The sequence below is a fragment of the Alligator mississippiensis genome, chromosome 3 (assembly GCF_030867095.1).
Source record: "Alligator mississippiensis isolate rAllMis1 chromosome 3, rAllMis1, whole genome shotgun sequence".
Taxonomy (NCBI): Eukaryota; Metazoa; Chordata; order Crocodylia; family Alligatoridae; genus Alligator; species Alligator mississippiensis.
The window spans coordinates 39,258,697-39,285,487 of NC_081826.1; the positions used below are offsets into that span (position 1 = coordinate 39,258,697).

General features: G+C 44.6%; 1 protein-coding gene across 2 annotated transcripts in view; it reads right to left on the minus strand.

Moving 5' to 3' along the window:
• VPS13B (vacuolar protein sorting 13 homolog B) overlaps nt 1–26,791 on the minus strand; it is an 877,527-nt gene that overhangs the window by 272,107 nt on the left and 578,629 nt on the right. For both annotated transcript variants that reach the window (XM_059723846.1, XM_006263597.4), the window contains one exon: nt 3,312–3,515. In XM_059723846.1, the coding sequence (XP_059579829.1) occupies nt 3,312–3,515 (204 nt within the window). The remainder of the gene's footprint in view (nt 1–3,311; nt 3,516–26,791) is intronic.

The following is a 26,791-nucleotide window of genomic DNA, read 5'->3' on the forward strand; positions in this document are numbered from 1 at the left end:
GCAGCCCAGATGGCCAGGCAGGGGGCACACATGGCAGTAGTGCTGCACAAAGGCCAACTCTGCAGCCACAGCCCATTGGCAGCTGGTCCAGAGGGGAAGATACCTCATCTGGGTCTGGCAGATGCGCAGGTCACAACCAGGCAGCAGCCCCTACTGCCAGGCTGCTGCAGTGGGTAAAGGGTGCAGGGAACTCTCAGGGCTGTTTCAGCAGTCCAGCTGGCACAAGGGGTAGTGTCCCCAGGTATCAATTGGCTGGGCCCCAGAACCTCCTGAGAGTGAGTAGCCCTGAACTACTTGCCAGGGTAGCTTTTTGTATTGATGGGGCCAGGACAGGGCAGCTTTTTATACTGCTAGAAAATAGGGTGCTGGCCCTGGGATCTAGCTCCCCCTGGCTGCAGATCCAGGAGGAGCCAGGCAGGGTTATTTTGCCCCAAGTGGCACAATTTGCTCCACAACAAAGTGCATGTCCGAGCACATGAGCTGAGGCAAAAAGCCCTGGCTCAAATCTGCACCGCTTCTATCTGAGCTGCTGCAAGCGCACGTGCCTGCATGTGTGGATGAGCCCACTGAGGCTATCCATAACCAGAGTGGGCGCATCCACACATGCAGGCACATGTGCTTGCAGCAGCTCAAATAGGAGCAGCACAAATTTGAGCTGGGGATTTTTGCCTTAGCTCATGTGCCCAGACATGCACTTTGGTGTGGGGCAAATTGTGCCACTTGGGGCAAAATAACCCATCCCAGCTGCTCCTGGATCTGCATCCAGGGGGATCTAAAGCCTGGGGCCAACACCTGTGCTGGCTCCAGCAGTATAAAAAGCTGCCCTGGCAAGCAGCTCAGGGCTACTTTATTTCAGGAACTTCTGGGGTCCAGCCAATTGGTATCTGGGGACACTAGCCCCTTATGCCAGCTGGACTGCTGAAGCAGCCCTAATAGAGCATTCCCTGCACCCTCTACCCACTGCAGCAGTCTGGCAGTGGAGGCTGCTGCCTGGCTATGACCTGCTGTCACCTGTGACAGCATATGACCTCAAGACTGCGTGGGTGCCAGAGCCAGATGAGGACTGCATGGCTACAGCAGAGGCATCTGCACTTTTGGGCCAGCTGCCAGTGGGCTGTGGCTACACAGCTGGCTTTTGCGTGGCACTACTGCCATGTGTGCCATCGCCCTGCCATCTGGGCAGTTATCACCCAGAAGATGTTCGCAGTGGGGTGGCCTGCTTTGAACTGTCCAAGCATGCCCTTCTGACCCCAATTGACCAGGAGGTCAGCCACCTCCAGCTGTGTCCCGGATGCCAGCCCTGAGCAGGCTTCTCTGACTGGGTCCTGCCATTTGCCTCAGTAGCAGGAATTCTGGTGTTCCCTATTTAAAAACTGTAAAATCTCTGACAAAAAAATTCCCAAATTTACTTTTTAAAATACCCCCAAATCCATGTTCTTCCACAAATAAAACAAAAGACCACTACACAGAGAGAGAGAGAGAGAGAGAGAGAGAGAGAGAGAGAGAGAGAGAGAGAGATCAGTTGGGCAATGTTTTATTGATATACTTACAATTTTAAAGCAATTTGGAAGCCTACCAGTGTCTCATTTAAAATTTATTTCATTATTATGATAATTAATGTTTTGATTTTTGCTTTTGGTTTTGTTATTATAGAACAGTTTGAGCTCTTCACCCCTTCACTAACTAGAATGTGGGGACAGCTGCCCCTGCAGCCACAGCTCCTATCAGTAGGTCTCATTCTGTCTGGCAGCTGGGCATGATAGGTGTGTGATGGGGGGATGTGGGGTTTGTAGGAGGTGGGGGTGGGAAGGGGTGTGGGGGGATGTGGGTGGGTATGGAGAGATGTGGGAGGGTGAGATGTGTGGGTAGGTGTGGAGGAATTGTGGGGGGACTGCGGGTATGGGGGACTGTGGGGGCGCTGCTCAGGAGGGGTAGGTCCCCTGCCCCACCACAGGGCACAGTCCCTCCCCCCAGCACATGGACTACCCCCCTGCAGGGCCCACATGCACCCCCCACAGAGCCAAAGTGTGACCCCTGCAGGGCCCTCATGTGCCCCCCACAGGGCCCACAGGCCACCTGCAGCAGCAGCAGCCATCAAGGTGCTCGGGGCCTCATAGTACAGCCCCTCCGTGCAGCTCAGCCCCAGCCACCTGGCACCTGGCTCCCTGTGCCATATCATGCAGGCCTAGCCCGGCTTGGCATGGTGCTATTCGCCTTTGGGTAGCTCCAGGCCACTTGGGCTGTCACCCAGAGCCCTGCACCACTCACAGGAACTGTCCGTTGCACCGGGCTGGGTCCTGCACGCACAGGCCCCATGCGCCATCAGGCTGGGCTGGTTCCGAGCCTGGAACAAGCTCTATTTGCCCTGCATGGGCAGGCAGCATGCTGCACCATTAGGGCAAGGGGCAGGATATCCAGGTATCTTTGATATCCAGGAATGTTTTTTTGTTCCCAGTGTGCCTCTTGTCATGTCTCAAACTACTGTGAGATGCAGCAAGAGGCATGTGCAGGCTCGTCTGGATGCACCTAGTGATTCTATAAGTACTCATTTTAAGTGCAAAACACTAAGGACATGTATTTATGCTGTGTCTCCTGTGTGTAGGTGGCCTCATTCTACTGTGAACTTGACCAAAACAGTAAAAATCCTCCATATCTGGTTGCTGGACTCAACATGATCTGGAATTGAACAAGACCTTCAAAGTCCATTGGCAACACCTTCAGCAGGTGAGTTTTATGGAAGTCTCTCATGGGCAATCCAGGAGAAACTGAACTAAACCTATTTAGCTAGAAGAGTCTTTTTGTGTATCTTACAAATCAGCTGAAATATGTCATTCTAAAACTGCATCTGTTTTCAGTTACAGAAGCGCAAAAAACAGCTCAGAGCCAAAAGAAAAAAAAATTACTTGGTCTTCCTTTAGCTTAGAAATGTCTAAACTGGTTTTATTCAAACCTTGAGAAAATACAAACAAAGGAAGAAAAAGAAATAAAAAAAAACAAAAAACCCCAACAAGCTGTTGTTGTTAGACCGAGACCTTGAATGCCAAGTCTAAGCCTGGAGTTATTTTTATGGCCATATAATAAGCCATTCAAAAAGGAGTTGATAGCGGAAAGAGAGAGGACAGAGTAACTACACAATAATTACGGTGCAAGAACAATTTCAAATGTAGAATTCAAAACACTATTTCATAGAAAATATTTTTGCAATGGAAAGTAAAAACAATAGAAAAATATGTAGCCTAGTCATGATTATATTTTTAGTGTTTTTTTCTAGGAAATTCTAGAAAACAGAACACTTTAAAACAATTTCCTACCTACTGGCCATGTTCCATTCAAGTGCTGGGTTCTGAGAATTTCTTTCATTCTCTGTCAGGACCCCTCCTTTACTATTTTCTTTCTCTGGTTTCAGCTGATGCCACTGAGCAGTACCTATGTTGATAGACTGCAGATCTATTTGGTATTGTCTGTCTTCAACCTCTGATCCAGGATCTCGAAGTATTCCTAAATTCAATGCTCTCCTAAAATGACAGAAAGATGTTCTTTCATTAAAAACAGATTGTCATTACCGATTATTATACACTACATCTAAATCCTGCAGGTCATAATCAGGCAGAACACCTATTAGGCACAATGAGACTTCTGTGTCATAGAACTGAGGCCCAGATACTTACAAATATTGAGATGGCTGAACTACAATAGGTTTAAATGGAAGTTAGGTGCCTGAATACCTTTAGAAGTAGGAGTACACTGATACATTAGTTGGCTATCAGATCGGAACTGATAAAAGGAGAAATGACATTATCAGCTATTGGCTTTTTTGGTCACTGTATCTGATAATTATGGCCGCAAGATCAGAGCACCCTGGCAAGCATAGTCTGGGTCCCCCTTCCCTGTCACTGGCCCAAGCCCACGGCAGACCACAAATCCCAGCAAGCAGCGGGGGCGGGGGGCGGTGCCAGGAAGCGGTCACAGGACACAGTGCTCAGCAACAAAGGGATTGTTACCAGCTCCTGCTGCTGTTGCCATGGCAATACTGTGTGCACAGCAGGGGCCTGAGCACTGGGGCTGCTGCAAAGATGTTGGGTTGCACATGGGTGCGGTAAGGCACTGTGTGAGGGACATTCTGCTCCACTGGGCACTGGGTGCCTTTGCAAAAGTGGCTTCTCCCCGGCGACCACCAGAGCTTGACTGTGCAGGGCCTTGCTGGCACTGAAGCAGTGGCATGCCGCTGGGCTCCAAACACACCCAGCACTGCTGTTCACATGAGGGTCCACCCTACCTGTCTGGGACAGCAACACAGACTGTGCTGGGAGCAGGGCTGTGGATAGGAACTGTCAGTTATTGGATCAGCATGGGTCAATATAATTGGTTAATCATCGGCTATTGGTATTGGCCAAGAAAATCTTTATTGGTTGTTGGGACACAGAGGCCTGGGTTTGACCTTTGTGCTCAGCTCAAGCTGCATGCTTAGCTTGAATTGTGGTCAAGATCTGCACCCAGTGAAAGAAGCAGATGGAAAAATACTGTCCCTGACTTAAAACAAATAGGAGGAAGGCTCAAGTTAATGTTATGTCTTAAGAAATGCAAGTTATAAGATATATAAAGAGTGGTGAGAGAGAGTGTACCCTTCAGAAAACTCCTGAAGAAAGCCTGAAGAGATCCTGTCACTGATCCATGATCCTGTCTTGATATCAGACATAGGAGCCTGGAGCCCCGGACAAGACTTCATGGCCTGATCAACCGTTCACAACATTTTAGGTGGTGAGCATCTGCTTTGACTAGGTACAAACCTAAAATTTTTAACTGCTACTGCTACTTCAGTTTTAATTAGAATTGTATCTGTTAGGGTTCAATAAACTTGCTTTTAATTTAGGACAACTGTGTCTTAGTCTTCTTGCCTGACATAAGACCCATTATAGCATCATAGGGATGCAACAGGGTGCACCCCTATTTAAAAGTCTGGCCATTACTACAATCTTGAGCCAACATCTGTTAAGTCAATAGTCTCTTCCATGGGCACCTGGTGCCACCTTACTCAGGGGAGCCACATGCCCCCAGGGCCAATCTCACTGACTGGGGAGGGAGGGTCCCCCATGGCAAAAACTCACTGACCAGGAAGCGGCCGCAGTGCTACATCCAGTGCTCCCACTCCCTGGCCAGTGCTTACAGGGGGGATACCAGTGCCCCCGCCTGCCCCCCGACCCATTGCCTAAGCGGGGAGTGTGGTTGGTCAGGGGGTGTACCAGCACTCTCAGGGGTTGCACATGCACCCCCTGTGTGTCACCACTGGTCTCTTCCATTTCACTTTAATGAATAGAGAAGTGGTTAGCTGCGCTAGTCTGATGTCAGTGCAGAAGGTAGGGCAGGATGGTATCTTAGTGACTAGTTCAGAGCGGCATGAACTTTCACAAGTGACAACTGACTTTGTCAGATGCTGCGAGGTCCTTTCATAACATCTGACAAAATAGGTTACTTTCTACAAAATCTCATGTTACTCTGAACTAGTCAGACAGGGTGTTACGCTGTCCTACCTTCTGTTTTGACATTAATGTGCTTCAGAACAGGTCTCTATAAGCAGCATTTCCTCTAAACTGTGTGGCGTGCGCAGCCGCACAGGTTTGCCTGGTAGAGCAGTATGAGCGCAACTGCACGGCCATGCACATCAAGCAGCTTAGAGGGAACACTGTCCATGAGTAGCTCCAACGAAGAAAGAAATCCATTCATGTAGCAGTAAGATACCACCCATTGAGAGAGAGTGACAGAAGCCCTTAGTAAGACCATTAGGATTTGACCCTATAATGATAAGTTGCATTTTGTGCCTACTTAATTACTTGAGATTTCAGAAGACTGTACAAAGTTAGAAAATTATAAAAAGAGAAGCTAGGATTTTCCAAGTTTCTTACGTGTCCAAGAATTAGGTGCCCAAAGTCTCATGGTATGTCTTAGGCACTTAACACTATCAGCCCTATTTAAAACTTGAAGCCAGAGTATTTTGCAGATATACTACTGAAATCAGGCAAAAGCCCTGGAACAGATATATGATAGTGTTTTTTACTACTACACTAATTGCTGAATACTAACTGCTCAATTGATATAATTGTTGAAGTGTTCAAATGTAGAATATATAGAAAAGAATAAAAAGAGTGTGAGTATACACAATTTATTCTGTTAATTTATTTTATTTTATTTAACTATGAATAGCTCAAGAGCGTCTGAGGTATAAATACATTTTCTACAATGTGGCTTAATGTGCAAAAATTATTAAATCTTTCTAATATGACCATACAGTACAGAATTTTGCTATAAAAATTTACTGATGAGAAAGAGAACAATTTTGATTGAATTATATAATGAGATTCTACTGTTTCAGCCTATTTCATTTTTCAGTCTATTATTCAATCCATTCCTACCTGCATCTATAATATGGAAACATAAAAGACATACGAGTTCATCAAAATACTCAGTGGTCCACTGAGTGGATCACTGAAGCTGGCCGAGACAATTAGAAAGATGATTTAATTGGAATCAGGAGATTAATGGACCACCACTTTTCTTCAGCTAATATCTATGCGGAATAAGTTTGTCTGCTCTATCTTGAAGCCATTTAGATTTTTCTGTACTCTTCATTTTATAATGTAGTAAAAACATATTAACACTGGAATTAACACTATTTTTAAAACATGCTAGACAAAGGCAACCTGGATATTATCTATAATTATTCCCTCAAAGGAATGATAATTCCAATTTGTAGTTTATGACTCATGAATTTTTATATGACATATTTTAAGCTTGAGCTTACCATTCACATATACATTTTGATTTTCTATTTTATTTCACACAAAATTTTACATCTTGCTTGTCCCTATAACATCTGAGCATCTACAGTATCAGAGGGTTACCTGGGATTTTCAAGAGCCATCCAGTCCTGCAGACACAGAATATGATGTTCCTAAATCATCCTAGACAAATGTTTATCCAATCTATTCATGAAAACTTTCTGTGATAGAGATTCCACACCTTCCAGAGTGTCAGCTTGTTTCTCTGTCCTCGTGTTCTGACGGTTAAAAAAAATTCTTCTGCATTTTAAACTAAATGTGCTTTGCTGTAGTTTAAATTAACTGACTCATCATGCCCTCCATGATGAGGTAAGGTGGTAAGGGACAACAATATTTCTCTCTTCTTTTTATGGCAATCTTTCAAGTACTTGAAACTTGCCCTTATGACCTGCTTAATTTCCTTTTCTTCAGTGCAATTTAAGAATATCATTTAATAATAATTATATTGCAAAAATAGTCAATCAAGGTTAGAAACTGAACTAAGGGTCTGCCGACACATTCAAATTATCTGGGAGAATTCTCCCAGGTTTGATTTCCTGGTAGAAAAACTTACCTGGAGACATCTGAACAGACATTTGAATGCCGAGTCCCTGAAGAACAGAGTTTGCAGTCCTGCTGCTGCATTGTTATTAGGGACTTGTGCATACATTTCAGTGCGCTTTGTAGACTCTCTGGTCTGCCTGAAGACAGATGGCAGTAGTGTACATGGCAGCCCTGACTGGCTGACCAGACTGCTCAGAATCAGCCCATGTCTCCCTGCTGCACAGTGTGGGATTGTAAAGGACACGTTTTGCTCTCTGCTTGGCTGAAGCGGCAGAGTCTAGCAGGCCACACACAGTCCCATTGGGAGTGGGGAGAAGGGAACAAGGCACCCTGGGATGCTGAAGAACTGTACTGTAGCTTCTCATAGAAGAGAATGTGGGAGTGTTTTAACCCTGGTTGTTCCCAGGTTATTTTTCTCTCAGAAGGGAAACTTAATGTCTGTATGTGGCCTAAATATGAATACAGCATTTGTATCTATGTGTACTGTCAAGGGACATATTGTTTTGAACAACTGTGCAGTGACTTCAAATACTTAAAAGGTATACTGTACATATTGTATATGTATACTGCACACGGCCAGCAATATTTAAAATATTCTGTGATCTTTTAAAGTGTAGGAGTGCTCTTGTCAACTCTCTCTCCAGAGAAATCTAAATCTAGAACTATGATGTCACTTATCTCCCTTGCAAAGCACAGTTTCATAAATACATGCAACTTTTATTACAAATTAGCAAGTGACATTAGGTTGTATGATTATTTGTCTTGTTTAATCCAAATAAAGACTGAAGTATATATTTTGGGAAATATTAATCAAAATAAAAGTGCTAATTACACATCCTGTTAAGTCTGTGTTTAGATTTCTTTAACAAAAATAAATACAATGTAAGGTAATTTAGTGAACTGGCATAGCAATATCGTTCCTTTCCCCTTCTCCACAATGAAATTATAAAAAGCTAATTTTTCAGTCCTTACTTTTAAGGGTTGGGTACAGACATTCAAAAAGCTCGAGCTTGAATTGATTCAATCTTTGGAGGTTAGTCTAACCTGAAAAGGCTGAACCAGTTTGCAAGTGGATAGACATTCCCTTTTCACTCCGGAAATGCAGGCACATACCTGCAGTGGCTCAGACCAGAACCCCAGGGGAGCTAAAGCAACCCTCCCTTTCCTTTCACAGGGAAGCTGAGCTGATGGGGGGTGAGAAGCAAGGTGTGCAGCTAGGCCCTGGTAGGACTGAATAAGATTGAGGAGGGGTTTAAAACCCCACCTTGGCCTGCAAGGTTCAGAGGGTGGGGAAAAAGGGAGTGTGGCCAGACCCCTGTGGTGGGACAGGAGGAGGAGGGGAGAACTCTGCCCACCCCAGCAGCTCCCCGACTGTCAAGAGCAATCTGGGCACACAGCGCTGCCTGGTCCCAGAGGAGGACTCTTCTTGCTCCTCCCTCTTCCCTACTGCCGCAGGATGGGGAGCTGGGGCTCTGTGTGGTGCTGGAAAGGGAATTTTTCCCCCTCCTCCCTTCTCATGCTGCCGCTTTGTGCACTGCTGCCTGGACTGGCCCAGCTTGTGTGTGGAGAGGTGGGGCTTTGTGCAGCACTGCCTGGCCTGGCCCCACCTCTGCAGCCCAGTCCCACTCAGTCCCAGCTGAAGCAGGCACATGGCAGGGCCAGGCTGTGATGGGCTGTGGGGTGGGGCCCAGCTCAGTGACAGGGAAGCTAAGCCCTGCAGTGGCAGGGAATGGGGGGAGGAGGAGGGACCAGAGCCCCCCATCAGCACTGAACAGAACCCCCCTCCCCGCCCTGAGTGGGGCGGACGACGAGCAGGGAGAAGTGTTCCCTTCCAGGGTTGGGCAACCCTACACACATCCCCCCTTCTAGGCTCATGGAGGTGGGGGGGAGAAAGGGAAAGAAGGAGTCTTTCACCAGCACCGCACTTGGCATCCCCTTCCCCACTCTGTGGGGGATCACGGGGGGGGGGAAGAGTCCCCCTCTGGGGCTGGGAAGCCCTGCAGACAACCCCCTCCCAGCCCCACAGTGGTGGTGTGAAGGAGAGGAGGAGGGGGAAGAGTCCCTCCCAAAACTGAACAAAGCCCCTTTCCCTCTGCTCAGGCTAGAGCGCAGATAGAAGGGGCCAACCCTGCTCTCTGGAGAGAGAGCACAGCCCACCCCAGAGAGCATGCTGGTTTGCTGGGGGACTGTGATTTAACTTAAACAAGGAAGGGGTCTGGGACAAAAGTTTCATAAACAGCTTTGAACCAAATAAGTTAAGTCTGATACTACATTCAACCAGGTTTATCTTAAACTATTTTCAGTCATTTTGAAACTGGTTTATATGCACTGAACTTCTGTTCTGTTACAGGTTTAAACCAGTTTCTGATCACTTAACTGGTTTATGTGTAACTTCTGTCCCTAGCTGAGGAAACAGAACACTTGCATTCTGTTTTGCAACCAAGAACATATGGAAACAAAAAATGCAAATGGATATAATTACAATACAAATAATTATATTATTTTATTACCATTTTATTTGCATAAATTTACAGATAGATTTAAAGTAAAAAAAGTTATTTCTGGCATACTCTTTCTTCTGTTGCTCCTATGGTCTATTTTTGGAGGACTATCAAGTGACAAATGTGTTTTGGCTAAAATTAATTTTCATTACTTCACATCCAAAAGGTACCATGCAGCTGCAAGTATATGATCTAAAAACTTAAGGAACATTTGACCTGCTTAGGGTAAAGGTCATTTTTTATTTTATTTGTTCTTCCTTCCAAAAACATATACCTGCTAATGTAGATATTAAAGTGAAAAACAGGAGACAGAAAACAAGGTATTCAAGGTATACAAGTTTGTTTCAGAAAGGGACTCCCTTTAAATCTGCCCTTTGGTATGCCTCAAATATTAAGAGTTTCTTTTCTTTTACTCCACACAATTTTCCTTAGGCTCTTGTTATTCAAGTGAAATAAAAAAACCTTTAGAAAAAAAACTACTTTTGCAATACTACAGTGACAGAAAGGAGAACAAGTGTAGAAGGTTTTCGGGAATGTTCCTTTGTACAGTGCAAGTAAAAGGAAAGTATCTTTCCCAACCATCAAGCAAGCTTGGGCTAGGGACAGAAATTACACATAAGCCAGTATAAGTGATTGGAAACCAATTCAAATCTGTAACACACCAGAAGTTCAATGCACAAACTGCTTTCAAAATGCCCAAAGCCAGTTTAACATAAACCTGGATGAATCTAGTATCAGACTTAACTGGTTTAGGTTAAATAGGTTTACTGAACTTCTATCCCAGATCCCCTCCAGAGTCAAGTTAACTCACAGTCCCATGGTATCCCAGGATGCTTTGTACCTCTCCTGCAAACTCCCCCTCTTGCAGGGCAGGTGGGCCAGCCTTGACTCAAGCTGCCTGTTCCACCCAAGCAGGGAGGCATGCTCTAGTGCCCCCTTGGTTTCTGGACTGAACCACCACATGTATGCACCTGTATCTCCTGAATCAAAAGTGAATGTCTGTTCACTTGCTTATCAGATCAATCTACATATTTTAGATTAACCTGCGAAGATTGAATTGATTCAGCCTCAAGCTTTTTGACTTGTCTGTACCTAGCCTAGAAAAAGGGGTCAATGAAGATGAAGTCTGCCTGTGAGGTGGCATGTTCAACTCCCCACTGAGCAACTGCTAATGGCATATAACAGCCAAAGCACAATTGTGCTGTTATAACATACAACACGCAAAGCAGTAAAATGCATCTAGCTTTGCCTCCTTCAGGTTTGTTCTGTTTAATCATGGCCTGGCCAACAAGATTTCTGGAGCAGGATATTTATGTCTAGGTTTTCTGCAACTCCTTGTTGGGCTGAAAGAGGTGGATTTGGCCCTTTTTCTGCAGAATTACATGATTTACTTTTTTCAATAAATAAGTAATAAAAATGTTATCACTTTTTGGCATTTGTCTTCAGGTACAATGAACATTCATAGCTACTGTTCAGACTCAAACAATCTGGTGACAGACAGATCTTTCACGACAACTAGTCCATTACAATGCCAATGCAAAACAATCCTATAGTAGATTTTCTTCTAGTCTTTCACACAATTTAGTTCTAAAAATCTTAAACAACGTATGAGGTTTGTACTATTTTCCTCAGGAGATTTTTCCATAGCCTAACAGAACTCACTGTCATACTGATATTTAATTTACACTTTTTCTCTCTTACTTGTATTCTACTGCTCCTCATATTGTGCCATGTAACAAGACAAAGTAATCCTTCATATGTAAACCTTTGAAGTATATGTTGGCTGTTAAGTTTTTGCAACCTCCTGAATATTTTCATCCTGTAGCCATTCTATATGAATGTAGTTCTTCTAAAAATCCATTCTTGGGTTGTAAATTAATCCTTTTTCAATCTCTGCTTTCTCTTTCTCAATAACTTTTTGTTACAATGAGACATTAAATATCCCAGTTGCGTTGTCACCAGGGATACAATATGAAACAACGGCTGCCTTCCTTTACCATAGCATAGTGGCACCATATCATACATATGTACTTATTTGTTGCTCTATGGCATCATTCTAGGAAATCTCTCAGTATTTCAGCTTTCCAAGCTCTTTCTTCTAAATGGGTATATGTATTTGGGTTATCTTTCTAGGGTTTCTAGCTTGCATTACTTGGCCATTGCCATTTTAAGTCTTCTACTCAAAACAAAATGCCCAGTATCCTACTCTTGTTGACCAAGAAGTCTAACTTTCTACACAAAGCATGTATCAAAAGTAGATTAGTGATGGCTCTTGTAAATCAGCAATGAAAAAATGTCACAAAAGTGATTTGAGTTAAGATAATCATTATCATACCTGTAACAACAGAGATGCGACTGTAGAACTTTTATGAAACTACACAAAGAACTGCACAGTAGTGGATGGTAATATTTTTCTTAAAAGTGATCTTAATTGTTGAAAATAAATCCTGAGTTAAAAACAGCTCCTCACACTTTCAAATTAATTATGTACATATAAGCATAGGCATGAGTTTTCTCTGCCTATTATTTACATGCATACAACCCTGAGTTCATTAAATGTGTTTCCTGGAAGGACCAGAATAAGTTAAAATTAGCAGAACTGACCTTTTCTTGAATGAACATTCATCCAGATTTCATGAACTTTGTACCCTTTTAAGGTCTGCAGCTTTTGAAACCCTTCTAGCAATTGAAATCAGGAAAAAGAGTAAGCCAAGATTCATATTACTTCCTTGCCTCTAGCATAAAAGCTGCTTAAAAGCTGAAATGAACAGTAGGAGTTATAATTGTAATCACTTTGCCCTTCCGAAAATAACTCCACCATTCCATTTGAACTGTTCAGCAGGTGGTGTAGGAGGATAAACTAATGACTACAATAGTTGGTCAATAATACAGTAAGATCATAAGCAACCAAAGAAGACCTTAAGCATGTAACAGGAAATATAGCTTTAATGTTTGTCTTTTTAAATTGATTTAGTCTGGGTCAGGCCTTTTGTATGTTTATACAAGAAACAGCTCATGTTGAACCAGTTACTACATGCTGCTGAATAGGCATAATTCTGAGACCCACTGTAACACAATCGAGTCTATTCACTTACAGCTCAACTGTAATGCTAAATAATCCAGGAAAAGTGGCATTTTAAAAAGAACATAAATTATGTAATGATTAAAAATATATTTCATTCTTTAATCACAACCATCAATATTAGTTGTCATTTCAATGGCTGTATTTGTATATTTTCCTTTCTAAATAAAAGGTGGACAAGCAATCTATTTGCCTCAAATAGCAAGCACTAAAGACCCTAATTTGGAAGGTGGCAGCCTGCCTTTACTGAACATTAAAAGGAGAATGACGCTCAGTAAACATAAGCTAAACTGCTACTTTTGCTTCTAGGAGTATGTAGGGTATGCGTGCCCTTTAGAGTTAGAATTGAGGAGTGCAACATGTACTGTACTGCTCTTCCTTACCATAACTTACACAGCACACATACACGTGCACTGGAGAAGTTCTGGATCTATGAGTTTAGTTTCTCCGACTCATGGGAGTGGGGGGACAACAAGAATAGAACAAGTTGCACTTGTCAAGGCCAAAGAGAAGGGAGTTCAAAGATGAAAAAGAGAAGACAAGGGGGTGGAGTAAGTGGGGTCATGATCTTTTTAAATGGCTGAAGAGATTACATTATGCTTGTGTTGTATGGGATGAGAGTGAGAGTATATGGAGAGAGGTCAGGGAAGGAATGAGTGCATCTCTGATGGAGATCAGGAAATGGAGTAGGTCACTGAGGCAAGAGTTCTGGTTAGAGGGTTTGAAAAGCAAGTCTGAGGCTATGGCTGGGAATGATAGCACTGGTTTAGTTAAGTTGTAGTAATACAGCTCAACTGGGAAAACAATGGAACTGAAGGAAGAGAAACATCTGTAGTGGAGAAAGTCAACCAGGTCATAAGATTTCCATCAGAGATGGTACATAACTTGAGAGCTGGTGCACAGCAAGTGGATAAGCTATGGCTGGAGGCAGGCAGGTCAGACCTTGACATGGGAAGGAAGAGCAAAAGGATAGAAAAAATGATAGAGAAAATAAGCTACCATACAAATGGAAAAATGGGAAACAGAAGGAAGAAGAGTGCTAAAAGAAGATGGAAGTTTTCAATGTTGGGAGACTGGAAGTCAGAGAAAAGTTCAGTACCAAGGTGAGGGGAAGGAGAGGTCTGTTGAAAAATGCTGATAGAGGGAGATGATGGTTGGAGAGGGGGAAACTCAGCAACACATAGATCAGATAATAAGCCATGTTTGGTGACAACTATGTCCAATGAATAGACGTTTTAATGAAAAAAAAGAGAGTTGCAAGTTGAATAAAGAGGCGATGATGAGGAAATGTGCAGCTAAGTAGTCAGATAGTTGTAAATATGGAGGTTGAAGACACAGAGGATTAATGAGCTAGATTGTAAAGAGAGGATGAGACACCCAGAAGTCAGAGAAAGTCTGAAAGGGGGAAGAACTGGGTGGACAATAGGACTAGGGACAGAATTTACACATACCAGTTTAAGTGATCAGAAACTGGTTTAAACTTGTAACAGAACATAAGTCTAATGCACATAAATCAGTTTCAGCCATTTTGAAACTGGTATAAGATAAACCTGATTGAATGTAGTATCAAACTTAACTGATTTGAGTCAAACCGGTTTATCAAACTTCTGTCCAGATCCCTTCCTGGTTTAAGTTAAACCAAAGTCCCCCAGCATCCCAGCATGGGCTGGGCTGTGCCTCTCTGATCCCTAGCTGGGGGCACGGGCATGGCCAGATGCCAGCCATTATGGCCCCTTGAGGTGAAGGGATCAGGAAAGGGGTTGATTCCCCCCTTCCCTCTCCCATCGGGGGACTGCAGCGGAGGTCTGCCTGGCTGGGGTGTAGCAGCCCATCAGGCATTTGCCCCCCTCCCCATTCCAGGGGTGGGGGCATGGCCAGAGCTGGGCACCATGGCACTGCCATTTTCCTGCCTTGCCTGCAGCTGCGGGGTTGGGGCTGAACCGAGCCAGCTGGCAGGTGCTACTAACAGCAGATGCACAGGGGCCAGCCCAGGCCGGGTCCTGGATGGGGGACAGGTGGCAGCTGGCCAAGAAGTGGGATGCCTGGACCAGCTCAGAGGCACCAGCAGGCATGAAGCCCAGGAACTGCCCACTACAAGGACTCGCAGCTCCTGCCGCACCCCTGTCCTGTGCAGCACCCATTGGCTGCAGCTGCACGACAGGCTGTGTGCTGGCCCGGACTGGCGGGGCTCTTCTGCCTCCCTTGCCTCATAGATTTCATAAACATTAGGGCTGGAAGGGCCCTCACAAGATCATCGGGTCCAGCCCCCTGCCCAAGAGGCAGGAAGTTAGATGGGGTCAAATGATCCCAGCAAGATAAGCATCCAAGTGTTTCTTAAAAGTGTCCAGATTAGGTATTTGTACCACTTCTGGGGGAACTCTATTCCAGGCTCTGGGGACTTGGATGGTAAAGTTTTTCCTTATGTCCAGCCTAAAATAGTCTTGTAGGAGTTTGTGACTGTTACACCGTGTCTTCCCTTGGGGTGCCCTGGTGAACAGATATTCTCCCAGTTCCTGATGCAAACCCCTTATATACTTATAGGCTGCCACCAAATCACCCCTGAGCCTTCACTTCTCCAGGCTGAACAGTCCTATGCCTCAGCCTCTCCTCATAAGGCCTTGTCCTTGTTCTTGTACTCTAATTATGCATGTGGCTCTCCTCTGGACTCTCTCAAGCTTCTCCACATCCTTTCTAAAGTGCAGAGCGCAGAATTGGATGCAGTACTCCAGCTGTGGCCTCACCAAGGCTGAGTAAAGTGGGAGGATGACTTCTTGGGTCTTGGCTGAGATGCATCGTTAGATGCAAGCCAGAGTTTTGTTTGTTTTGCCATCTGCAGCATTACATTGATGGCTCTTGTAGTCCCTGTCTCTTTCAGTCATGGTGCTAGTGAGTGTAGCACTGCTGAGCCTGTAAGTGTGATGTGGGTTTTTTCTTCAAAGGTGGAGCATCTTGCATTTCTCTGTGTTGAATGCCATCAGGTTTTGATCTGCACACCTTGCAAGCCTGTCCAGGTCAGCCTGAATCACCAGCCTATCCTCTACTGTGGCCACACTTCCCCATAATTTGGTGTCATCAGCAAACTTAAGTCAGTCCGCTTCTGACACCTGAATCCAGATAATTTATAAATATATTAAAGAGTACTGGTCCGAGTACGAAGCCCTGGGGGACACCACTGAACACGATGCACCGTGTTGATATGGTTCCATCAACTATCACTCTCTAGGTCCAACCACGGAGCCAGTTCCCCAGCCACTGGACCATAAGGTTGTTAAGGCCACAGTTCCCCAATTTTACCATGAGGACATCATAGAAGACTGGGTCAAAGGCTTTTTTGAAGTCCAAATATATGATATTAACCACTTCTCCTCTGTTTAGGTGATGTGTCAGCTGGTCATAGAAGGAAATAAGGTTGGTCAGGCGAGACCTACCTGCAATGAAGCCATGTTGGCTCTCTCTCACAATGTTGCCTTCCGTTAGCCTGTTGTTAATAGTTTCTTTGATGATGATGATTTTTTCCAAGATCTTTCCAGAGATTGAAGTCAAACTGATTAGCTTGTAGTTCCCTGGATCTTCCTTCCTCCCTTTCTTGAAGATAGGCACCGCATTGGCCTTTCAATCTTCAGGAACCTCTCCTGAGTGCCATGCATTCTAAAATATCATCACCACTGGCAGTGCTATGATGTTGGCCAACTCTTTTAGCACTCTTGGGTGCATTCCATCCAGGCCAGCTGATTTATGGATGTCCAGCCTCTCAAGATGTTTTTTCACAAGATCTTTGCCAACTACAGGCGTATGTTTTCCCTTGCTCTGGTACTCCTGCATCCTGTCAGGCAGGGTGATCCCCTTGGGCTGGTGGAAAACTGACGCAAAGTAATTGTTAAGGAGATTAGCTTTTTCCTGGGTGTTGGTTGTCAGCTGCCCCATTTGGTTTAGCAAAGGTCCAATGTTGCCCTTGTTTGTTTGTTTTTTGGTTTCTCACGTATATGAAGAAGGACTTTTTATTGTCTTTGATTCTCATAGCCAGTTCGAGTTTGGTTTCAGCCTTGGCTTTCGTAGTTCAATTCCTATAGGTGCCTGACTTCCAGCCCTTGTTAGCTTTTCAGATACAGGATGTCCATGAGATCCCTATTTAGCCAAGGGGAGCGCTCAGCCCTTATGCTACCTTTCATATGGGCTGAAATGGACTTCCCTTGTGCTCTTAGGATTGCGTCCTTAAGGAGCAACCACTCATCGTGGACTCCCCTCCCTGTCAGATCACGGACTCTCAGGGCCTTGACAACCAATCTCCTGACCTTGTGAAAGTCAGCTTTCCTAAATTTGAGGATTTCTGTATTACTAACTGACTTGCCAGCTTTATGATGGATAGAGAAACTGATCAAGTTGTAATCACTGTCTCCAAGCTTCCCTTAGATCCTCAGGTCACTCACTAGATCATCCTCTTTGGCCAGTAAAAGATCCAGCAGCGCCTTATGTCTTGTTCGCCCGTAGACTTCTTGAGTCAAATAGAGCTCATCAATGCAAGTGAGGAAGCTTCGTGACCAAAAAGATTTGGCTGAGTGCTCTTCCCATGAGATGTCAGGGTGGTTGAAGTCACCCATGACAGCCATGCACCTAGAGTGTGACGCCTTTGTCAGTTCCCTAGTGAATTTGTGGTCAAGCTCTTCCTCCTGCTTAGGAGGTCTGTAATAGACTCCTACAGTTCACCATGTTCTCCCTGTATTCTAACCCAGAGGGTCTCAAGTCACCCTCCTTGGTTGCCAATCTCTGCTTGTAGGGAAGTATACTGGTTCTTCACATAGAGAAGAACCCTGCCCTTTCATGCAACACAATCCTTCCTGTACAAGATATAGCCATCTATATCTGTGGTCCAGTCATAGGTGGAGTCCCACTAGGTCTCCATTATCCCTATGGGATTGTATTCATTTTTGTTTAGCAGAAGGGCTAGTTCCTCCTGTTTGTTTCCCAGGCTCTTGGCGTTTGTGTACAGGCAGGTAATCCTGCCATCAGAAGCCGCAGGCTTCCCTATGCTCCTAGAAGAGTCCTGCCACTGGGCTGGGGTAGGAGTGAGTTCCCTTGTGTTACCAGATGTGCTGATTCTGTGGTTGTCACCTTGTGGGCTTGCATAGGTGGCTGTCTGCCCATCCCCTGGTATTCTTAGTTTAAAACCCTGTCAAGCAGGTCAGCTATTCTGGCCGAAAAAAGCTTCTTCCCCATTGGAGTGAGGTGGGGGCTGTCCCTTTCCAACAAACTGCTGCCCCTCTCTCTGACGTCAAAGAAGCTGAAGCCTTTGCAATGGCACCAAAGCCACAGTCTTCTTTTGACTTCTTCAATTCATCTCTCCCTCCTCTGCTCATGATCCATAACCAGAAGTACTGAGGAGAAAACTACCTGCACCCCCAACCCTTTGAACCCTGCCCCCAGAACCCTGTAGTTACTCATCACCCAACCGGGATTACTCTAAGCAGTGTCACTCATGCCCACATGGATGAGGAGCATGGGATAGTGGTTGGAGGGTTGGACAAATTTTCGGATCCTCTCAGCTACATCCCAGATACGGGCTCGTTGGAGGCAGCAGACCTCATGGGCTAAGGGGTCAGGGTGGCAGATCACTTCCTCTGTCCCCCTCAAAAGGGAATCTCCCATGACAACCACGCTGCATTTCTTCTTAGGGGTGGCTGCCTTTCTTCCTCAAGTGTTGGAGCTGGCAATTCTGCTGGCACTACTGGTGCTGCGAGAAGTTCATACCTGTTGTGAAGATCCAAGGGGGTGGTGAACCTGGTGCAGTGTGCCTTGGAGCCAGAGATGACCTTCCTCCAAGTGACCCTTGGCTGGACTTCAGGAGAGCTCCTCTTGTCCACCATCATCCTGCCAGCCATCCTTGTTCCTCCCTCTCCATTCTTCAGGCGAAGAGCCTGGCAGTAAGAGTCAATCTCTTCGCCATCCCTGATGGCACACAGCCTCTGCACCACAGCCTGGAGTTCCCCATCTGGCACTCCAGAGACTCCAATGCGGAGTATACCTCACAAAGGGAGGTGTCATGGCTCCTGATCCCAGCTGCCTGTAGTCATGCCAGGCAGCCCCCAGGGGCTCCATCTGGGTAGAGGCCAGAACCATGGATTCCATCTGGGTGGAGACCTCAGTGGTACCGGTGGGTGCAGGGTGGGGAATGGGACCTCCAGCCATGGACGGGATCTTTGGGGTGTGGTGCATCCCCAGCATTGCACAGGTAGTACTCCAGGCTACTGCTGTGCTGATGCTTCTCTTCTGGCTTGCCACCTAGGGCCTTGTGCCCCTCCTGCTTGCCCTCCTGAGCGAACTCCAGTGCTAACTTGCATGCTGGGGCCCAGAACTCTGTTTGTGCAGCTCCCTGGGAGGTTGAGCTAAGTTGGGTCTGGGGGGGTGTGACCCTCCTCGACTCTGCTCAGCTGCCTCCCGCTCCTAACTAGTGCCCTATCACCACGGGCCCCACTTAGCTCCTGCCTCCAAACTGGGGGTCAGGATTGGGATCTGTCAGGGTTCTTCCACTCAAGGGGGCATGACAGGCTTGCACCTGTGTGTCTCCGCCAAGAGCTGGTCCCAAACTGCCACTGCCGTGTGGCTCTGCATGGGTGGGTGGAAGCTCTTCATTGTGCCAGGCAGGCAGAGCATGTGGCAGGTAGCCGGAGCTGAAGCCAGAGCTCCAGGCACTGGGCAGAAGCCACCGGGCTAAAGCTTCCACCTGCCCATAGTGACACTGCGTGGCACGGCAGGAGCAGGAGCAGCAGCTGCAGCTGGAGGTGAGGGAAGCAGAACAGCCCTGCCAGGCCCAGCTAGCACGCAGCTTCCCCTTGCCTCCAGTGGCTACTCCCCCTCCCCCTCTTGCCCCTGCCCCTGCTATACCACTCTGAGTGGTGGGGTGGGGTGGGGGTAGATTTAGCCTGGTGGCTTCTGCTCGGAGTATGGAGACCCGGCTGCAGCTCCAGCTACTTTCTACCTGCTCCCCCCTCAGGGGCTGATCATAACAATGGGTGGGTGGAAAAAAGCAGCTGGAGCTAGAGCCAAAGCTCTATGATTTGGGCTGAGGTATCTCTCCTCACTCGCCTCCCAGAGCAGTGCAGCAGGAGTGGGAGGAGAAGGGGGAGTAGCCACTGGAGGTGAGGGGAAGCTGCATGCTGGCTAGGCCCAGCAGGGCTCTTCTGCTCCCCTCACCTCCAACTGCAGCTTCTCCTCCTGCCCCGCTATGCAGTGGTGGGAAGACAGATGGAAGCTTTAGCCCAGTGGCTTCTGCCCAGTGCCTGGAGTTCTGCCCACTCCACCAGCCTGGCACTATTAGCAGCCCCTGCAGGGGTGGGGCGGGGGGAGGGGTGGAAAGGAATCAGAGCTGGAGCCAGAGCTCCACGCGCTGGGACGAAGCTTTGGGACTAAATCTTCCACCCGCCCACCTAGAGCAGTGTGGCAGTGGCAGCTGGAGGCAAGGAGGCAGAAGAGCTCCTCCAGATCTGGCTAGCACACAGCCTGTGGTGCAGCTGCAGTTGGTGGGTACTGCACAGTGGGGGCTGAGAGTCCCTGTGTTGGGCAATTCCTGGGGTGCCTCCAAGTTGGCCCAGGCAGCCCACTGCTTGGCCAGCTGCTGCCCGTGCCCCACAGCCCAAGCCAGAGGCCGGGCCCCTGCGATACAGCCCAGGCCAGCCCCTGTGCAGTGCCTGCTGGCCAGCCCAGTTCAATCCCGCAGCTCCAGCCCCAGCCCTGGGCAGATGTCAGGGCCATGCCAGCTGGCTCTTGCCAAACCTCCCCACTGCAATCAGGGAACGGGGGGAAGCCAGGAAGACCCTGGCTGGGGTTCCCATGCCCAAGAGGTGAGACAGGGGAGTTTAACCCCCTCTACCCCCTCTTGCCTGAGGTGCTGCCCGGCCAGTGTTTGGCCTTGGGGACAAGTCTGGCAAAGGCTGCTTCCCCACCTCCCACTCTAGCACAGCATGGCTAGGGTCCCTGCAGGCCAGGGTTGGGGTTTAAACCCCTCCACAATCATACTTAGCAGCCTGCCAAGGCCTGGCCATGCTTCCCAAGTCAGCTTCTCTCTAGTTTTGTGGCTGCTGAGGAACAAAAGGGAGGCCCCCCTCTAGCAGTCCGCAGCTTCTAGCCTGAGCCACTGCAGGCAAGTGCCTGCATTTCTGGAATTATAAGTGAATGTTTGTTCACTTGCAAATCAGTTCAATCTACGCAGGTCAGACTTGTCTTCAAAGATTGAATCAATTCAGGCGTGGGTTTTTTGACTGTCTGTCCCTAGCCTAGATGATAACAACCAAAGAGAGAAGAACATACAAGTCATATTCTGTGCTGTTTAAAAGAGAAGAGCATTGGAATTGGGGGGACTGAATGTGGGAGAGAAGCAACCCTTGGCTCTACCATGGTCTGATCCAGCATAAAGTACAATGAGAGAAGGTGAACGATGCATAAGAGAGTGAAGCTGGGATCCTGGTCTGTGTGAGAATCAGGATTAGGAGGAATGAGAAATGAAGAGTTGATCTCTATATTACTGAGAGACAACACAGACAAGAGAAAGGAAGGTAGTGTGAGAGAGGCAGAGATGGTGCCGGACCTGGACGTGGGTGGTGAAAGAAAAGTTTCCTGTCCCCTCACCCACTGCTATAAGAAGTGACTACATTCAGGTGGAGCTTTTGCCAAATCATTAGCTAAGGGTTTTCACCCATTTATTAATGTTAGAATGCTGGAGCCAGCTAGTGGCTTCAAAAGTTGATGTATTGATTCCTCAGTGGTAGAAACAAAATTACTTAGTCAAACTTTTAAAATGTAGACTAATTACCACTATATATCACTTACTTTTGTGCTGTAATACTTTCCACTAAATGTATTAAATGTGTTTGAATTTACCAAACATATATATACCCTATGTGTGTTTCAAATTTACAGAATTGTGTTCAACAGTATGTGCAAGATTTACTCTCTAATGTAGTCCCTAAATGCAATCAGATCAAATGAGCAAAGTATATTTGTTCATTTCTATTTCCCTTAATAATGAAATTTAGTATCCAGTAAGAGTTAAATCATATTAGCTATATAGCAGATGCTTTACATTATTAAATGTAAATTTTGACTTTAATGCATAAAACCAGAAATATTTTTCCTTAAGGAGCATAAACTTGTAATGCCTAAACTTAGTATTGTACATATATATACCTTTTCACAAGTTATGTTTTAGACTACAAGGTCATCTTCAACCAGCTTAAAGGGAACAAACAGGAACTACAACTAAAGAAAAGTTTGTTGTTATTTTGAGATCAGATACCCCATTAGTCAGTCACAACCTGATTTCAATCTCTTCCAAATCTAGACAAATCCACAGAAATATTCATATATTAGAAGTTAGATGATGGGCCCCTTTTAGCAATCCAAAGAGGCTGGCAAAGATGCTACTTAGAGTAGGTAGGTACAGGCTCCCATGATGTATGGGAATTCACTGATGACATGGAGCTGGCACAGAGAACAGCAGCAGGAATTAAGGGAGTATGACCAGTGCATTAAGGTAATCATGCACTGGTAGAGTGGATCAAAGAAAGCCAATACTGCTAGCATCATTTAAGGCAACTACATCTACTCTCAGGTAAGCTGGAGTAAGGCAGTAAGTGTTAAAGTGGTCATTCCTGTGGAGCCCCTCAATAAGGATGAATTAGGGCTGGGCCTGTAGATTTCTGAACTCAGTAATTCTCATTCTTATGGAATTAGAGAACCCAAAGCAAATGAACTTTTCTATACTACAAGTCAGTGTACTGTCCAGTTTCAACAAATGATACTAACATGTGTCCAAAGAAGGACTGATTGGTTAGAATCTACCTAAATACTGACAAAGGAATGGCAGGCTTTAGAAGGCTTCTCTCAGATTTTTACTCAACCATATCCATTTGTAGATTACATAGTAAGAAAAAACAGAGAAATCTCATTTAGACTGAAGTCGTTTTTAAAACCTTCAGTGAAATTCCTCATCTTTTACATTCTAACTGCATTTATTTCCCAGGTTTCTTACACTTCAGTGTTGCCATTCAAATTCAACGCTATGCTAATGTCCTGCCCTTTTACTAAATTTTAGTTTAAATACTATCAGTTAAAATAATCAAAAACAAAAAATTAATTTCTATAGTATATTATATACAATTTTTGTTACAATTTAGCAATTTAGGAGATGAACATTTTCCAAAACTGAGGTGTCTTTGAAAAATAGTCTTTTGTATAAAATAATCAAATCCTAACTTAGGAAAAATATACTCTAGGTGAATGGATTTTGCAAGCTCTGCCCGTAAGTTATGATCTAATGCTGCACATCTGCCACAAATTAAAAGCTCCATATCTTTTCTTCCAGTATAATCATGTTCTTTTCTTTAACTCCTTTTCTTTACTGGGTGTGTCTAGGCTTCCAAACCTCCACCTATTGCTGGCGCCACATTACACCTGATCATTGTATGCCCAGATATTTTTACCTAGTTCCCTTTTCTAGGAAACACAAATATTATTTACTATTTATGTAGTAAGCATCAACTGTGAAGTTAATTTCAACAAGCTATCATGAAATTTATATTTCAGCTTATATTAAGTGGTTTTCACATTCTAGCAGATAGAGGCATTTCTAGACTTAAATTGGTTTTGATCTAACGCTCCATTTCATCTGTAATGTTCATTTATCTTCACAATTGGAACTACATTCCACCTTATCTGCTCTTATATATGGTCCCGTATTACCCTGTACAACACATTTAGCCGAGTATATCATGAGTTCTGTGTGTCCTGAAGTTTCACAGGAAACTGAAGTCAGACCAGATACCCACTCTAGCAACAGTTAAGGAAGACGTTGAAGCACCTGAGTTCAGCTTCAGCTTTGATCAACAGGACCCATGCCAAAATAAAACCTCATTCTTGGAAGGGGGCCCCTATAAACATGAAGGTATCTGTGATCGTCCATTTCCAAACCTGTATGCAGTGCATAGATGCTCTAAATTACTAAAACTGATGTAAAATGTTACTAGTTGAATTCAGACTGGATAATACTCAAGGTTCTCATTTCTAACTGTGCAATCAATTTGCGGTGTTTATAACTTCTCTAAATGGAAGTATAAATCAACTCTGAGATGGATTACTTTTGCAATTAGTATGTTGAAAATAAATAGAAAGCAGTGACTGAAACATACATCAATGAATTATAAACAAAATTCACTTCCAATTGTCTTAGCATGCATAATCAAGAACATTTTATTCTTTTTTAAGCTAATGATGATAAATATCATGCTGGCGTCCAGGAACTCAGCAACCTTTGCCTTTTTCTGTTCACAAACAGGATAAATAGCATGGCCGAACAAGTCAAGTGCCCAGGAGTGATTTGTTACAGAAAGTTTCTCAAAAATGGAGAGGTTCAAATGGCAACTACAGTTATAAAGATTTAATGACAACTCCAACAGAAGAAAGCTAGAGACATTGTAGTCTATTCTATTTTTGGATTATCAAAGGAATTGATGCACTGACTATAAAATTCATGGAGGACATCACTCAAGACACTGAAGATAACTGCTAGTTTGAATTGTGAATATACCATTTGCTACCATGAATACATCTAAGGGCAGCAACAGGAGTCAATCAGGTGTTATTGAGATCTAACTCAGTGGTAATTCAGCTTTGTCTAGTGGGATCTTGTATTGAGTATACTCTTGAGTATGAGGCAAAATTTAGGTTGGCAGACAGAAGACATCATATCCTCCGTGCACAGATTTCTATGGTCTAAAGCAGTGGGGCCCAAACCATCCAGCCCTGGGGATGGATGAGTGGCATGGGAGCAGTTCACAGGCCAAATGAGGCCAGCACACTGGTCTCATCCATGGTTTGGATCTAGCATGGCGAGTCAAATTTCCACTGCTGTATTATGTCCATGGACCTCCCCTGCATCAGACTGTGGAGCAGTCCCACACAACTGCCTAATCCAGCATGGTGAGTCATGTCATCTGGCCCACAGGATTCCCCCTAGAGGTGTAGCAGGCAGCCTCTGAACCTGTGGCACTGTCATACATAGGGCAAGCCTGACTGCTACAGTGCTTATGGCAGTGGCATGGCCCTTCCCCTCCCAAAAGGCAATACCCAGAGTTTCTGCCGCAGTTGTTCTCCCTTCATTAGACTATTAGGACTTGTGATGGGCTGGGTGATTAGCTCCACAGGGTATAGCTTGAGCACCACTGGTCTATATGTATGATATATAATGTTAACCTAAATTTTGTTCTATACTCAAAAGTAATTATACCAAACTTTTTAAAAATAGTTCTTTATTTAGAATTGAATTGGACTCTATAATCCAGTCATAACTTGACTTAATACACTACTACTAACATGTACCCCGCAACTTCAGAGTACATTAGCATTATCATATCTGCAGAAGCATCAGTTTTGAATTTTTTTGTGAATCTCAGAATTTTACAAGTAAAAGCAAGGCAGATCTTTGTATATGCATGTCCTAACAGCTGTGTGTACATCGCATCTCTGACTCTATACGTATCAATGTACAGACTGACCAATCACAAATGTATGTATGTAACAGTATCTAACCAACCTTGAAATCCACTTCCTATGTAGAATGAAAGAACCTTCTGGGCCACTGAGTCTAGTACCTTACATTTACAGGAGACTACTTACCCAAAGATTCTTCCCCCCTTCCAAATCACATCAAGCCTTACCCACAATTCAAAGGTGCAAAACCAAAAACACCCCGCAATGTGCCATAGATTAAAACAGGAGATGGAAGCACTGCCAATACCCTGCCAAGTATGCAAACATTTCTTGTATTTCTCTTGGGTATATTTTTCTGAAATGTTGTAATCTTCAGACATATTAAGTATTGGAAATGACTGTCTGACATATTTTAAAATAATTTCTACAAAAGTCTGCAGCTGTTAGAAAATCTTGAGCTCAATTACTTTAATGTAATTTGTAAACTGGTTATTTTCTGATATTGTAGCAAGTGATATAATAAGGTATAAAATGACAGTCAAAATTAACAGAATTTTAAAGATATTTTTACTCTTAAGAGCTAAGGTAATATGGTAATGAACCCTACAGAAATACCTAAGACACATATATAAATAGTATACAAAAGGTAACCTAGGTTGCTTTTATTTTTATGATTCAAATACACATGCCAATTAATGCATTAAATACTAAGGTCTCAAATGTCACTAGAAAAGTGTACGTCTCAGAGACACCAATTTAAAAAGATTTTGAATTATTCTGGTCTGGTGGTTGTTGCAAGGAGCAATGTAAGGTCACCACATCTGAAAAAGATTACAAAATTTTTTTTCATCTACTTTTTAGGTGGCTTTACTTTGTACATTTGACAGCCCTTTATACAGAGTCAGCTTTACTGTCTGTTCAAATGCTGGTCTTCCCATCTCTTTGTGTGGGTCTTATATGCTGCAACATGATACATAAGTCATTTTTAAAGGATGCAAAAAGTAACAGAAATTGGCTGACAAGACTGAAGAGTTGATGTAGAACCTGAAGTTATATCTAGCTCATTTTGTAAAAATGAACTGATGGTGTCACTTTGAGACATAACACCAATTCATCTCAAATTACTGCTGTACCCTTTAAAGCATATATTTCTGATTTAGAGAAATGTGTAAATACAAACAGATTTGGGAACATTCACGTCTCAAGATAAGATATGGCAGAGGAATTTATGACGAACATAACTGTCAGAGTCAAAGGATTTCAAAGGAAAAGGTAGCTCAGACATTTCACCATAATTAAATTTCTAATACAATCCACCATACAGTATTCAAAGGAGGCAGGTACTGGCAACTGAA